We start from the raw sequence: 16,760 nt of genomic DNA on the forward strand, positions 1-16,760 counted from the left end.
GATGATACACAAGTGATTTTAATGTTCCGTGCATCATCAGACATTTATTTTGGGGCTTGAGACGTGGAGGAAGAATAATAGGGTTGATCTAAGGCAGTTATAAACTACCACTCAAATATATATCTTCTTGCTCTATGCAGGAGCAGGTATTCAGAACAAGGTGGTTCATACAGACAGACAGCTCTTTAAATGATACCTTGCAATTACATTACAGCCTTGCAGCAGATAATAAACCTTCAATGTCTTGAATAATTTAAAACTTTCCAGCGGCATGAAGGTTGAACGGAAAGAAAATCACACTTTGCTTTAGGGGGGAAAATTCCTCAGCAAATCAAATGTGGGAATTAAGGCAGAAAAATGTCCAGTTTCTCATTCATTTTCCTGATAGGTGGATATTCCATCCCAGGTCAACCTGCCCCCTGATTTTCAAAGTCAGGGAATCAAGAATGAATGAATCTGTAAGTAAAATAGGAAAATACACAGCATGAAATCCTTCCATGTTATTCCTACCATCACAGAGGTGATAACACATAATAACATAGTACTCTGGATCCAAATGTACCTGAGTTTGGACCCTGACTCTGCCTCTTGCTTGCTGTGTGAACTGAATTTGTCTAATTCTCAGTTTTATCATCTGTAATATCAGCTCAATAATGCCAGTTTCCTAGGACTCAGCAAGATCATGAATTAGCACTTTCTGGCATATATGAAATGTCAATAAACACTGGATTTATTACTGTTTTTAAACATTATTATTAATATTAATAATGACACTTTAAGTTTTAGGGTCCTTAAGCTGCAGATACAAAGGAAGATGAAAGAAAAGAAGGAACAGATGAACACAGAGAGTTTCATAATCAAGAAATGTTATGGCATCCAGGTTAATGATCATGGTATGGTTAATCCAAAGTTATTCTGAACCGGTCTCTGTTCCAAGTGCTCTGTGAGCAACATCTCAATTACCGCCCAACTCTTTAAGAAAGTAGCCCAGTTTTACTCAGTGAGGCACAGAGAGGTTAAGTACTAGTTAAACATCACTCTACTGTCTGACTCTTAACCTAGGGTGTTTAGAACCCAAGGATTCACAGCCCAAACAACTTAAAATTTTGTATCTAGTTTAAAAAAATATAATTTGCACATGCATAATCTTATGGTATATCTGCAGAGAGGTTGGTGGTCATAAAATCTGATTCCTGCTACTGCCAAGGTAGGCTTGTGTAATTAAGTTAGCTATAGACACTGGCCAGCATCCAAAGAAATTGTCATAAGGCAAAATGCCATTGTTAGATAACTAGAACTGTTGTTCAGCTCTGTTGAAAGAGTGTAGTATATATGCTGTGTTAGCAATTAGCAAAATGTTAAAATGGGGGCGGATACTTGACTGCACTGGTGGGATTTGACTGTGTGCATGACTTCTGGAGGTGCCAGACTGCCGTGGGGGCTGTTGTCAGGCCAGCAACAGGTGCTCCCACACTGGGAGCAGCACTTGGTCATGAACTAGTCACCCGACCACAGTGCCTGGTGTGCCTCCCTTTCTCAGATCTAAAATGCACAGGCTGGGTGAAGATTCCCAAAAGCAGAGCAGGAATTCCCTGAACTCTACAGTCATGCTGTCTGGGATCATGAGGTTCTCTTCCATCAGTGGAAAGGCTTGATTTTTTCCAGGTTTAACAATAGACTGCGTGTGTGTGTGTGCGTGTGTGTGTGTAACTTGCAGAGCCTGAACTCGAGGTTTTACACGTAGAGAGCTTACTGAGAGATAGGATCTGTGGGAGTGTGGAAGAAATATTTTAAAATAAAGGTTGAAATGTGAATAGAACTGGAGTGTCTGTTCTTGAATTTACTGTACAGCATTTTTTAGGAATTTATTTTGCAGTGGAAGGAACCTGGGAGTGGGGATTCGCACAGGGTCTTCAGAAACCTGGAGGGACTCATGGGAAGATCAGGGCAGAGGTAGACCCCATTGAAGGGTGTGGCGAGGAGGATGAATGTAATTCAACATGATGAAACACTTCTGTAAGAGCTGTCTGGTTAATTGTGACACAGCAGGACAGATGTGGCACAGGTGCACAGAGGTGCCCCTCAGAATTGCCGACCAGACTTTAGAGGTCACTGCAGCCAACATAAGGAAGCAAGGACCCTGGGCTGCAAGAACCAAAATCCGGGTGTCTTGATTTGAGATTCTCTGTATCTAAAGCCATGAAAGTGGTTATAAGCGAGCTCCTATGGAGGAAGAGCTTTTGGGGCAAACTGTTCACTGGTAAGAGATTTAATCATCCCAGAAAAGGCCAAAATCTACGTGCTGGAAAGCAGGGCTTTTGCCAGGTGCCCCCCAACTGGAGATGCCGGTTAGGACGGCCACGGAAAAGGCAGGGAGTTTCTGACTGAGGACCCGAGGCAGGGACACAAGAACATTCTCACATCAGAAAACATTTTATTGGACATTTCTGGAGGAATTTATTCCATGCCTGGTGAATTTAGAGTTATGGGCTTGGTTGGGGCCTCAAACAGGTGATTATGGTAATTTAGAGAGAAAGTACCAAGCCATTTCTGTCACAAAGCCATTCCAGCTTGAAAATAATAGTGCATCCTTGTATTTATAGACTGCTGAAGGCTTTCCAAAGTGCTCTCCCATCTATTATCTCATTTGGTCCTTACAAAAGGCCAGAGACGTAGCTTGTAGCTCTGCTGCAGGGCTCTGAACAAGAACTGTCCTTCTCTGGGCTTCAGTTTCCCCAGGGTGGTCCCTGGACCTCCTGGATCAGAATCCCCAGAGAGCTGGATATGATGCACATTCATTCTAGGCTCCACCCAGACTGGGAACTTGGACTCTCTCACTGGGGCGGGGCCCGGGAATCTGCATGCTAAACATACTTTCCAGGTGATCCTTACGTGCACCAAAATTTGAGAACCCCTGCTCTAATATCTCCTAACTCCTCAGCAGTGAGATCCTGCCATCTGAAACACACCTACTCAGCAACTAACAAAATCCCGAAAAAGTATAAAATTCTGATGAGTGGGGAGAAAACAGTCTGGTATTGGCTGAGTGCATGTGATCATGCAGATAATAACAACCTCTCAAGGATATAATTAGTGCCCTCGAAATTGGAATATGACTGTTTAATAATTTAAGTGAGATCATCAGGATTAATGAACAGCGGTTGAAATTAAATGTGAGACCATAAATCCCCAGAGACCTGTTACAGTGAGGCAATTATTTATGAAAGGCATCCTGAAAAACAGGGGTCTGACTGAGGCTGAAGGCATTTAACTTAGCTCCTCCCATAAGGGCCATGACTTTTCTGCACTTACGGTAATCCAGGGTCTACATTCAAAGATGTCACCGTCCAACTGTGTCATAAAGTATGTATTTGTGATCCACAGTCTTCTGTTCCTATATTCCAGTGTTTTCCAAATCTGAGCAGCATTTCAACTCTATCAAAATAATCTGAGATGCCTGTTAAGAATGCAGGTTAGGGGACTTCCATGGTGGTCCAGTGGTTAAGAGTTTGCCTTCCAAAGCAGGGGACACAAGTTTGATTCCTGGTTGGGGAACTAAGATCCCACATACTGAGGGGCAACTAAGCCCACGCATAACACACAACTGCTGAGCCTGAGTACTGCAACTAAGACCTAATGCAGCCATAAATAAATAAGTATTTTTAAAAATAATGCAGATTATTGGGCCCACCCCAGAACCACAGAATCAGGATCTCTGCTGTGGGCCCTGGTAAATTGTGTTTTAACAAGCTCCTCGGTCGGTGCTGAAAGGGGTAAGAGTTAAGAAGCCTTACTTGAAACTAGTTGGAACCAGAGACCATGGGGGACACACTCCAGGTGTGGGCTACCTGCCTTTGAGGTCACTTTCCTCCTTGGCCACCAGACTGGAGAGTTCTCCTCAGGGTTCTTTCCTTCTGTGGCAACCAGTATCCTCCTGGAAGTCTTTATGGCACTTTTTAGCTCTTTAGGCTCTTTCACATTCTAATTTCATCTAATCTCTACAGGGAGACTCTGAGGTAGATGGGGGTAGCTGAGTGATCATCATCCTTGTTTCAGAGAGCAGCAATGGTAACTCCCACCACCACAAAGGCATCACTACTAACAAGGACCATTACTTACCACCGACCCTGTGCTGGGCCCTACATTATCTCACTTAATCCTCACCTGACCCATGAAAGAGGGGACGGTAGTCACGGCTTTGGGGTTGGGAGTGATGGAAACCCAGGCCCAGCTGGTTCACACGAGAAGACGTGTGCCGGCTCATGGGAGGGACAAGGACAGGGGTGGAATGGGGCTCAGCTGGCACCACAGGCTGGCACCCTGGATGAATCACTGTGGCCATGGGGACGGGACAGCACTGGCCAGGTGGATCAGAGCCCTCATCACGGCTGGGTGGTGTTACTGACTGGCTGTCCCTTCAGGAGCACAAGGAATGAGTAGTAGGCAAGGAGCAGTCCATCAAACTGACTACACCCCTGCCTTCCTTCGGCTCGAAAGGCAGGAAAGACAGGGTCTGTGTCTACAACAGAGAATACCAAGAGTCAGCTCTGCTCAGGAGGAAGGCCTATTTATAGGTCATCTTCATTCACTAATGAGCTAAAGTACCACTTCTTCTGTCATAAGGCAGCGGAAACATATTTTCTGGGAAAGGTCAGGGCTGGTCTTTCCTCTCGCCTAGTTAAAACAAATCTGGCCACTGTGGAGGTTTCTGGGAAGGTAATTGAAAGTTTGAGTTTTCCATTAGCAGAGACTGGAGTGCAGTTATTATTTAGAATATTCTAGACATATATTATGACGGCACACGGGGGAAAAAATTAAAAGTTTCTGAGAAGACTGGGCAGAAAACAACCTTATAATTCCACCTGTTTTCATCCTTACTACATATTACTAGCAATGCCCAGTAAATTCCATTCATTAACAGACACATCAACAGAGGACTCCAATAGACAGTAGGAGTTATTAGTTGTTTTGAGATTCCTGGCTGCTCATAAACAATGTGGGCATCTCTGAAGAGGTCTGCATTTACAAAGCAAACAAATAGATTTATTTCTTTTTATCATTCTGGGAGGAGCAACTAGTGTGGTCTTTTATAGAAAGAACCTAAGTGTATACAAGGATCCCAAAGGTTGAAAAAGGCAGTCTGCATCTGTAAATACTTTACAAGAATCAACATTCCTAAGTAGCACAAGAGGAAAGAATGTCACTATGGTCTTCCTATGCCTGTTTCTTTATTCTATACAATGATGTGAAAATTACGTTTTCATGAGATTCTTCTATTTGAGATAGGAAAGCAGGAGAATAAAAAGAGAAAAAAGAGAAATGAAGCCTTCAATGCCCACAAACGTGATATTGATCGACGGTGCTGCAATCTTTTAATTTTTGGAATAAATAAGAGACATACAAATGTGTGGATCTGGCCTTCCTGATCTTCAGAACTGTCAAGCATTGCCTATTTTGGGCTATGAAAATTGGTAACATTTTAAGCCTCCGGTGTTTACAGATCTGAAGGTGCCTCTGGATTCAAATCAAGCCAAAATTGGCTCTGGAACTGTGACTGCCTGATAAAGACATGACTGAACCTTTGGAGGCTGTACGTTCTGCAAGGAAGTTGGGAAGAAATGCTTTAAGTATCTTTTGGCAATGAGTCTATTTCACTGCTGACCACGGGTCTGGTTGGGCAGCAGGTTAGAGTTAATGCTAACTTTTTGGGTGATTTGCTTCATTAACCTGCTCAGTTCAGTTCAGTCACTCAGTCATGTCCGACTCTTTGTGACCCTATGAACTGTAGCATGCCAGGCCTCCCTGCCCATCACCAACTCCCGGAGTCCACCCAAACCCAGGTCCATTGAGTCGGTGATGCCATCCAACCATCTCATCCTCTGTTGTCCCCTTCTCCTCCTGCCCTCAATCTTTCCCAGCACCAAGATCTTTTCAAATGAGTCAGCTCTTCTCATCAGGTGGCCAAAGTATTGGAGTTTCAGCTTCAACATCAGTGCTTCCAATGAACACCCAGGACTGATCTCCTTTAGGATGGACTGGTTGGATCTCCTTGCAGTCCAAGGGACTCTCAAGAGTCCAGAATCAACATTATTTAGAGGAGCTGGCTAATATTTATGGAGCCAAGCAGGACGCTATGGGGCCTTCCCAGGACAGACCCCCTACACCCCACCATGTCTTCCACCTGCCTCTTATTCATAGAAACGTTACGGTCTCCCACGCTTCCCGAGTCCCAAAAGGCTGGCTCAGGAGTTAATGATTAGGACTTATGAAGATGTAGAAAGTAAGAATCGGAGAAGGCAATGGCACCCCACTCCAGTACTTTTGCCTGGAAAATCCCCTGGACGGAGGAGCCTGGTGGGCTGCAGTCCATGGGGTCGCTAGTTGGACACGACTGAGCGAGTTCACTTTCACTTTTCACTTTCATGCATTGGAGAAGGAAATGGCAACCCACTCCAGTGTTCTTGCCTGGAGAACCCCAGGGACGGGGAAGCCTGGTGGGCTGCCGTCTATGGGGTCACACAGAGTCGGACACGACTGAAGTGACTTAGCAGCAGCAACAGCAGCAGAAAGTAAGAATACTTGCTGGGCCAAGAAACTGATAACACTTTAGACTATAAACCAACCACACAGTCACTGAACTCCCAGTTCCCTGAAAGATATAGACAAATGCCTGACACACATTCCCAAGTTGTTTTTACAGGAGACAGATCCCCACCAGAAAACTGCTGACTGCAAGTGCAACCAGATCGGATGAAACCAGAAGAGGGTTGATGCTTGAAGCTTCATCTTGATGCCAACCCACCCGAGAACTGTACATGAGCTGACCATGAGCTGACCATGTACCCTGCAGTTCCCTCCCTCGTACTGCCTTCAAAACTTTTATCTCACAACTATCAACTTGAAGGTAGTCTTAGGACATTAGTCTATCACCTTCTCAGGTTGAATAAAGCAATTTTTCTTTTTCTACCAGCACTTGTCTCCTGCGTATTGACCTTTTGAGTAGCAAGCAGAGGAACTAGAGCTGCATATCAGACCTGTCCAGTTACATTTATTGTGAATGAAAACAGCAGAACATACTTCTTAGACATATGAATGTGTATCAAATGTCATGACTGAGCACTTCATATCTTTACCAAGAAGATGTTGATTTTAGCTAAAAGTTGTTTTATTTAGGGGGTGGGATATGGAGAGGAGGTGAATTCCTTGTACTTGGATTTACATTTTCTACTAAAGCTGAATTTTCCCATTAGGCAAATAAATGTTGGCTTCTAAGAGGCTCCCAGTGAAATTAGAGATACTATGTTTAAATTGCTTACCACAGTGTCTGGCACATGTGAGTGCTGTTCAGGTGTAAACAGCATGGTCACTACTGATGCTATTGCTTCTTCCCCTTTATAAGGCGGACAAAACCAGCCCTTTCAGCCCCCAACTTACTGAGCTGAAAGAAGCTGACAGGAAAAGGACTTGGTTGGTTTGCACTTGATCAAGTTAGGTACTAAGGAACCTCTTACTTTTATTTCAGCCTCAAATCTCATCTCCCTTTAGACTCTGAGCAAATAACAATTCATGTCAGACCTAAGCTGGCGGAGAGGCCCAGAAGCTTTCTGAAGACAGATTATGATAGAAGGGGGCAGCTCTGTGGCTCTCTGCTTGGAGATCTTATTCCAAGGACCTCCAGTCACCTGCTTTGTTGGGTTTTGCTTCTCCCCCATTACATTTTTAAGGGAACACCAAAACAGTGGAAAAGGTTAGACGTTAATCCTCACAAGAGAATCAGGAGAATATCAGCAATTTTGCACAGTTTTGCTGAGGTGAGTTTTTAAAATGTAGAAGCCTTGCCCACCTCAATAGAAGCATCACCTTTCTGAAAATATAACATAGCTATTTTCCACTACAGGAACCATTCTTTACCAAACATCAGAGCTTTTGATGCTTCAGAGGCAAGCAGAGCTATTTATTTGATTTTTTTTTTTTTTTTGCTATCCCAGTAAATCATTTATACAGTGCTTGATTCATAAAATCCTGTGTATTTTTTTTAAGATGCAGAAAATATCCCATAAACATATCAACTCCTGCATGCTGTGTTCTTGCCAGATAGCCACCAAAAGATTTATAGATTTCCCTCATTATAAAATAATTGATATTCTCTAATAGCTTTAATCTTCTTAGCAGTTTTCTCCTTTGGAGTCTGAGAGAGAAGTATTCAAGATGTTATATGAAAGGAGAAGAGGGTAAGAAACCTGTGGATTTTCTTAGTGGTAAGACACCCTAGAGACTGATACATGAGAAGTGTGATTCTAAAGGTTACGGAGTCCACTGTAGGAAAGATGGATACCTCCTATGAAATGGGATGATTAACCAGGAGGAGAGTCCTCTAAGGGCAGGTAAGCAGTCTAGGGCACCTCCCACCAATCTCTTTTCAAAGCCTCAGTTTTGTTATCTGTAAGATGGAACTGCTTACCAATATTTCACTTCTAGGGTGGCCAGGAGAGGGGACATGGGGCAGGCCCAAGTAGGAACTCTTATGCTGCCCACACGTCCTGTGAATTTATGCTTCCCCCCATGGCACCGGCTGCCCTGCCAGGGAGGCCTGCAGCTCCTTGCCGCTCAGCTGTCCCTGCATCAGTCAGCTCAGGAGGAACATGGTAGAGACGGATCCATGTGTGCTCTCTGGATCAGCTTCTCCCAACAGTATACCTGATATTCTGGGGTTATGCGAACCCTGTCTCTATCTCACAACTGACTCAGAGGAGGAGAGATGTGACAGTCATTTTATAATGACAATGGGAAATGACTGTAGAAAATTGAGTGGAAGAAACCTGGATACAAAGTGAAATATGACTGTATGTCCACTACATAAAGCGTGATGTAAAGGAACTAAATGTAGTTTCACACTGTGGATTATTGTCTAGCTAGTAGAAAACAGATGAGTTAGCACTATAGCTGCTGGCATGAGGGATATCGGTGATACATTAATGGGGGCAAAAAGAAGAGCAATGTGTACAGTATGATCCTATTAAAAGGGGAAGAGAAGAAACTAGTGAAGATTAGGGCAAAAGTTCTAGAATCAGAATGCATGGTTTTTAAAAAAATTTTTTTAACTTCTTCCTTTTTATTTAGATCCTATTTTTTAAATTTTAACTTTTTATTTTATACTGGAGTATAGCCACTCAACAATGTGGAGACACTTTCAGGTGGACAGCGAGGGAACTCAGCCATACACATACATGTACCCATTCTCTTCCTCCCAGGATACATGGTTTTAAACCAAAGCTCTGCCTCATTGACCGAAGCAGACTGGCCATTTACTTAACCACTCTGTATCTCAATTTTCTCATCTGCAAAATGGGGATAAAATATTACCTATTTTAAGTAGAAAAAGGAGGTTTAAGATCATGGAGTCCAGTAGCTTTCTCACTGGGGATGACAGAAGCCACGCTGGTGCTGAGGTGATGAATGGGTGAATGCACTGAGCACAAATGCTCAATAAATGTTTGCTTTTGTTACTACATGTTAGTATTATGAAGCAGAGTGGTCCAGAAGGATGCACACACTTATTGACATGGATTACTTCAGTTGGGCTGCAAGAAGGTGGGGTGGGGGTGTTGGGAGGGTATGAAAAAGAAAATGGAACTGACAGATTATGTGTGCAATAGCAAATGTCACAAGGAAGTGCAGATCGAAAGAGTAAGAAACCACTACACACCTGTGAGCATGGCAGAAATCCAGCACATGGGCAGAACCGAACGTGGACAAGGACGTGGGGCCACCAGACTCACCCTCACTGTGGCGGGAATGCACTTTGAGGACACTTTGGCAGTTTCCTACACTAAACATATTCTTATCGTATGATCCAGCAGTCACCTTCCTTGGTATTTAACTAATAAGTAAGCTGAAAACTTATGTCCACACAAAAAACCCATACAATGCTGTTTACCTATCTGCCTCCTGCAAAACCTGAATGCAGGTCAAGAAGCAACAGTTAGAACCGGACATGGAACAACGCACTGGCTCAAAATTGGGAAAGGAGTATGTCAAGGCTCTATGTTGCCACCCTGTTCACTTAACTTGTATGCAGAGTACATCATGCAAAATGCCGGGCTGGATGAAGCACAAGCTGGAATCAAGACTGCCGGGAGAAATATCAATAACCTCAGATATGCAGATGACAGTACTCTTATGGCAGAAAGTGAAGAGGAACTAAAGAACCTCTTGATGAAGGTGAAAGAGGAGAGCAGAGAGCTGGCTTAAAACTCAACATTCAAAAAACGAAGATCATGCATCTGGCCCCATCACTTCATGGCAAATAGATGGGGAAACAATGGAAACAGTGACAGACTTTATTTTCTTGAGCTCCAAAATCACCGAATATGGTGACTGCAGTCATGGAATTAAAAGATGCTTGCTCCTAGGGAGAAAAGCCATGACAATCCTAGATAGCATATTAAAAAGCTGAGACATTACTTTGTCCACAAAGGTGTGTGTTGTCGAAGCTATGGTTTTTCCAGTAGTCATGTATGAGAGCTGGACCATAAAGAAGGCTGAGCACTGAAGAATTGATGCCTTTGAGCTGTGGTGTTGAAGAAGACTCTTGAGAGTCCCTTGGACTCAAGGAGATTAAACCAGTCAATCCTAAAGGAAATCAGCCCTGAATATTCATTGGAAGGACTGATGCTGAAGCTCCAATGCTTTGAACACCTGATACCAAGAGCCGAATCATTAGAAAAGATCCTGATGCTGGGAAAGATTGAAGGCAGGAGGAGAAGGGGACGACAGAGGATGAGATGGCTGGATGGCATCACCGACTCAATGGACACGAGTTTGAGCAAGCTCTGGGAGATGGTGAAGGACGGGAAAGCCTGGTGTGCTGCAGTTTATGGGTGCAAAGAGTTGGACATGACTGAGCGACTAAACAACAATAACAAAAATTCATAACTGCCCAAACTTGGAAGCTACCAAGATGGCCTTCAGCAGGTGAATGGATAAATAAATGGTGGTACATTCAGACAATAGACTATTATTCAGCACTAAAAAGAAACAAGCTACAGGGTATAAAAAGACATGGGGGGACATTAAATGCATATTACTAAGTCAAAGAAACTAATCTGAACAGACTGCATACTGTATGATTCCAATTGCATTAGACATTTTAGAAAAGGCAAAACTATGGAGACAGTAAAAAGGTTAGCGGGTGCCAGGGGTTAGGAGGGAGGGAGAGATGAAAAGGCGGAGCACAGAGGATTTTTAGGGCAGTGAACTACTCTACTCTGTATGATGTTATGATGGTAGATATACGTCATTATACATTTATCCAAACCCACAGAATATATAACACCAAGAATGCACCTTAATAGAAACTATGGGCTTTGGGTGATAATGATGTGTTGATATAGCCCATCCATCGTAACAAATCTACCTCTCTGATGCAGGTGTAGGGCACTGATGAGGGAGTGGGTGTTGGGGGTGTGTGTGCAGTAGGTAGGAGGGTGGACAGGAACTCTCTGTGCTTTCAGCTTAATTTTGATGTGAACCTAAAGTTGCTCTAAAAAATAAGGCCTATTTAAAAATAACCACCGGGAGAAGCCTAAGTGTTAACAGTAATTGCCTCCAGGTGAGGAGGTGACAGACGGCTCTTTCTGCACTTTCCACGTTTCCACCCTGACTTCTAGCCTGTGCTCACGCTGTTCCCTCTGCCTGGAACATTCTCCTCGCTCCCCTACCCTGAGGGGCAGTACCTACTCATCCCTTAGGACTGAGTTTAGCTGGGATTTTCTCCAGGAATTCTTCCCTGATCTTCTCCATGTTCAACGGCGCCTGGACCTCCACCAAGGGGCACATGTTCCATGAACTTACGATTGCCTCTTACCCTGTCTGTCTGCCCTGCTGGGTGTGAGCCTTAGAAGAGATGTCTGTTTTATTCTCACTGTAGCCCCAACACCTACTGCAGCGACAAGCATAGAGTCACTTCATGAATTTTCTGAATATATGAATATGAATGAGATCAGGACAACTGTACAGAAACAACAAAATGAGCAGCAGAAAACTCAAGGTGAAAAGAACCTGAACGATAACAGTGAAAGTGGGGAATGGCCACCCTGACAGTTGTGGTGGTCCCGGAAACAAACCAGGGCTGCGAGACAGATGACAAGAAATGAAGAACAGACAGACGCTCACGGGCCTGTGTCAAGAGTGAGACACTGCAGTGCAAATCAGGTCGGTGTAAATGGATCTCCTTATGTGCATCACACCAGGACTGGCCCGGTGTGACAGGGCAGGTAAGAGTTAAAAAGCTTATGGTGGAAAGAAGACCTTGGACCCTGATCTCAATTTTGAGAGTCTCTACCACACGCACTGTCCTTATGGGTCCCGCAATGTCCATATGCCCTCCAGCACCAATCACTGCCAACAATCCGTCAACAGCTCCACAAATGCTTAAGAACCTCCTCTGAGGGAGCCCTGCACTGTGTATGCTTTGGTTTGCTGCTGGGGAGCTGAGCTGGGGGAAACGATGTCAATGAGACCATATCACAGACTTTTGTTTCTGCGCCTCATCATTCCAGGAGGCCCACAGTTCACCCAAAGACAATAATGCCTTCCACGACTACATATCCTATTTTTTCTGGAAAACCAATACTGTTTGGAAATGAGAAGGGGAGGGAGAATAGAAGGGAAAAAAAAAATGAACAAAGACCCTTTTTGTTTTTCCTAATAAAGATTTCCTAGGCGGGCAGTGCAATCTGGAGGCAGGCCTGCCACCCTTCCCCCCTCACCTCTCTCTCCCACTAGAGAAAAAGCACGTCCGTGTCCTCCTAATCCTCAAGGAAGCGCCCACATTAGAGAAGCTTCTGGAGCCCCCTGTAAACTCCACAGCACTCTATTTGCAAGCAAGGCTGGGGTGATTCCTGTCTGCCTTTGCTCTAGTCCCCAGTGCTGCCTGCACAAAGCTCTGGATCTTATTTCAAGAATTCATCTGCTCCAATTTTGTCTCCTACCCGAGGTCTCGACCCTCAGCTGAATTACAATTAGTTGCCCTGAGGATCCTGGAAGAGGCTCATTTCAGAGGAAAATGCCTTCTGCCAGGCAGCGCCAATCGAGCCCATAGTTAGCATCTATGAATTTCAACTCTAAAGAACTGCCTCTGCTCACGTGGCCCAGAGAAATCTGTCTTTCACGATGGCCCATATTTGCTGTACTTTAGACAGGCTTCTCTATAATGCTGAAATTGTTTCTCCCAAATCTCATTTTTGAAACAATCACTGCTGAGTAAGTTTTCTTCCCAAGCTGCCTTGAGAATTTCTTCTTAAAATAAAAAGAATTATTGCTTTTCTGAAGAATGGAGTTTGCAAAATCTGACAGCTAATGTGCAGGACTGAGGGGCGGGAGGTAAGAGTTCTCTTCTGGGTTCTGTGCCCGATTCATCGAGATAAAAGGGCAACAGTCAAGGGGCCTCAGTTCTCATTCCCATCTGTGAAATGGGACAGTATTCATTCTGTCTCTTACTAGGGTTTGGGAATGGTACTGCATTCAATTAATACTTTTGGTCTCTGGAGAAACAGATGCACTTGGTGAATGCCATTCTTATAAAATTTACCTTTTCTTTCCCAAGTTTGTTTCACACAGAAGGTGAGGTGAGGGGGATAAGGCTGTGTGGGGAGCCTAGATTCCCATCCCTCCTCTGCAGCCAGCTGGCCACATGCTCTTGGTGAACTCGGTCCACTGCTCCAGGCCTCAGCCTCCCATCTGCACAAGGAAAGGCTGAGTCACAGCTGTGATGTCCACACATTTTTAAGCAGTGGCACTTCTCTTAGTGAACAGTTTTCACAAATCCAGTCCAGACCTTGGTAGGAGAGGTACGTGAACCCCACCCGCACCTGCAAGGCTCTCCACAGCCCTCACCGTGCTCCCTGAGGCACCCCTGGGACCCTTCCTGCACAGAGGCGCGCGCTCCAAGCCAGGGCCTCCTCCCTCAGAGCTTGTCATCAAGACAAAATGAGATAATGCGTGGCTGTGGCCCACAGACGTGGTTCTTGAAACAGTGAATAGATGGGAAGACAATTTAGGCTGAAGGTGGGACAACAGCACACTTGTCACGTGTTTTTTTCACCGATGGAAAGGGGGAGACCGTACCTTCATGGCTACACATTTATCCCCGACTCCCCCTCTGACAAACCAGTCAGAAACAATGTTAACAATAATAACGATAATGCCAGGGTTAAAAGTTTATTTCTGATGCTCACTTGGTGCCATGTACTGTCCTAACCACCTCACATATATTAACCCATTCAATAGGCATGACCACCTAAGAGGTAGATTCCATTTCATTGATGAGGCAACTGAAGCACAGCGAGGTTAAGTGACTAGATAAAGGTCACAGAGCTAGTAAGTGACAGGGCCAGAACAAAGCTGAAACTATTGCTAAAGAATGGTGCTACAGAGACACGGAGACACACCGCAGGTGACCTCGCAGACCTCACTTCAGGGACATAAATAAATCTCATATAATAGATGCTACTGTAACCATGGTGGAAGTGCTAAGGGACAGATAGAGGAGCTCTGATAATTCACTCGTCAAACATGTATTAAGCACCTACTGTATGCCTAAGGAGCTGAGAATGTGTGGTGGACAAGACTGACCGGGAAGACCCAGCTCTCAGAATGTGGAGTCCAGTAGGGTAAACTCACGACAGGTCCATGTTTATACACACAATGCTCACATGTTATACTTATTGGTATTTTAATTCTGCTGTGATAAGATCAAAGGAGGAAAAGTAAAGGTCCCCTGAGAATGAGTGTATGTTAAGAGTGAGGGGAGAATTAAAGGTAATAAGAACTGAATGTAAGATGTGTATATGTTTGAGTATGTATACATGCACACACATACACATGTGCCAGGTAATTAGGCGTGCAGTATTAAAATGGGGCACAAGAAACTCAAGTTTTGATTATTCTAGAATGTCCTGAGGCTCCTCTTCACTACTTATTAGTGCCTCTACTAAAAGGTGAGAAAAGGAAAGGGCTTTGCTTGATTTTACTGCAAGTGGTAAAAGCTCTGATGCAAAGAATAAGCTTAAGACCATGGGCTGAAGGACAAATTCTTCTTGGATTTCACTTGTGGCTCCCCCTCTGTGTCTCACAAACCCATGGGTGAGACTCAGCGAAGAGGCTCTACAGTGTGGCCCAGAGGTTAAGATAACGTGCTTAGGGCCAGGAAGACATGGTTTGTTCACTGTATCACCACCCAAGAGCTGTGTGACCAAGGGCAAGTCACTTAACCTCTCTGAGTCTCAGTTTTCACATCTGTAAAATGGGGTGGCAGATACTGTAGGTGGGTTACCTGATGCCTTCTCTAATTCACTTCTCTTTTTCCTATCTCTACCATAAAGAGGCCCCAAATCAGAACACTCACCTTTCCAGCCACCCCCTTGCAGATATGGATGCCCAAATGTCAGTTCTGGCTCAGAATCACTGGGAGACTTTGCATTCTGAATAAGAACGCAAAATCTTCAAAGGAAGAGGTTTTGTTCTCTTTGCCCTTCCTCCATCTTCTTGCCTGAAAGGTAGACTTCCCAGAAGTACAGCAGCTATTTTATGACCATGAGGATAAGGATGAGGAAGCAGGAAGATAGAATAAGTCTTGTTCTCCAATGAAAGACTTGAGTAGCTATGCCAACCCTGGACTGTTTTATGAGATGAATGAATAAATGAATAACCCCCTTTTTTGAGCTGTTAGCTAAAGTTCTCTGTTACTTGCAGTTTAATGCATTTTTTACATTGATACAAACAGAATAAAAACAGAATCCACTTCATGGTGACTGGTAACTACATCTCAGTTAGTCCCATGAAGTTAGTCCCAGACTGAGATAACGTGTGTTCAGTGCCAGGTTCATGGCCTGGCATGGAGCAAGTATCAGTACACATGGCCCATATGCTAGTGCTGCTGAAGAAAGGAAAACCTGCCATCCCTTTGGCAAGTCACTGAACAGAGCATGGAGGTGGGAAGCTGGGTGAAAGGGGCCCTACCTCGGTCACTGAAGTCATCCACGAGCACAATCTCGGCGATCAGCTCCGGGGGTGAGCGGTTCAGCACGCTGTGGACGGTGCGCAGGAGGGAGGACCAGCCCTCATTGTGGAAGGGGATGATGATGCTGGTGTTGGGCAGCGTCTCCAGGTAGCGTTTGCTTTTGCAGCTAGAGGGATACACAGGAGGTGAAGAGGACAGGTTCAGCTCTCACGCTGGCCAGAGAACTCAGGCATATAGTTCAGCTAACTGCAATTCCTACTTCTGCTCCAGCCCCTAGGGATTGAGTGAAAGCTGGGGACACCACCGTCATTTCAGAACTGTCTTCTACTTGGGACCCCAGCACACATAAACACACCCGCGTACATTCACATAGATATATACACACACAAGATCCCCCTAGCTCTGTACATGAACAGTTACAAAGCAACAACTCCCAGTGGTGAAGGAGCACTGGGGTTTGGTGTTTACATGCACGAACTTGTTCATGCCTCAGTTGTGATAGGAACATGCTTGTTCATCTTCACGATTCCATGTGAAGGACAGCCCTTAGATGGTACTCTTGCCTCTTTCCCCACCCCTTGCACGTTCTCCTCCATGGAGGAAAAACCATGTATCCATGAACTTGGAAGAATAAACTGGGTCTCCTTTGCTCTCCACCAGCCCTATGGTAAGCCTGAGGGTGGAAGACCCTGCTCCTGTGGGCCTTTCATACAGTAACACTCCAAGGATTTAATGCAGT

General features: G+C 44.6%; 1 protein-coding gene across 1 annotated transcript in view; it reads right to left on the minus strand.

Moving 5' to 3' along the window:
* GALNT10 (polypeptide N-acetylgalactosaminyltransferase 10) overlaps positions 1-16,760 on the minus strand; it is a 226,130-nt gene that overhangs the window by 81,314 nt on the left and 128,056 nt on the right. The window contains exon 4 of the mRNA XM_027545880.1: positions 16,021-16,187. Coding sequence (XP_027401681.1) covers positions 16,021-16,187 — 167 coding nt within the window. The remainder of the gene's footprint in view (positions 1-16,020; positions 16,188-16,760) is intronic.

This window comes from Bos indicus x Bos taurus, chromosome 7 (genome assembly GCF_003369695.1).
Source record: "Bos indicus x Bos taurus breed Angus x Brahman F1 hybrid chromosome 7, Bos_hybrid_MaternalHap_v2.0, whole genome shotgun sequence".
NCBI classification, from domain to species: Eukaryota; Metazoa; Chordata; class Mammalia; order Artiodactyla; family Bovidae; genus Bos; species Bos indicus x Bos taurus.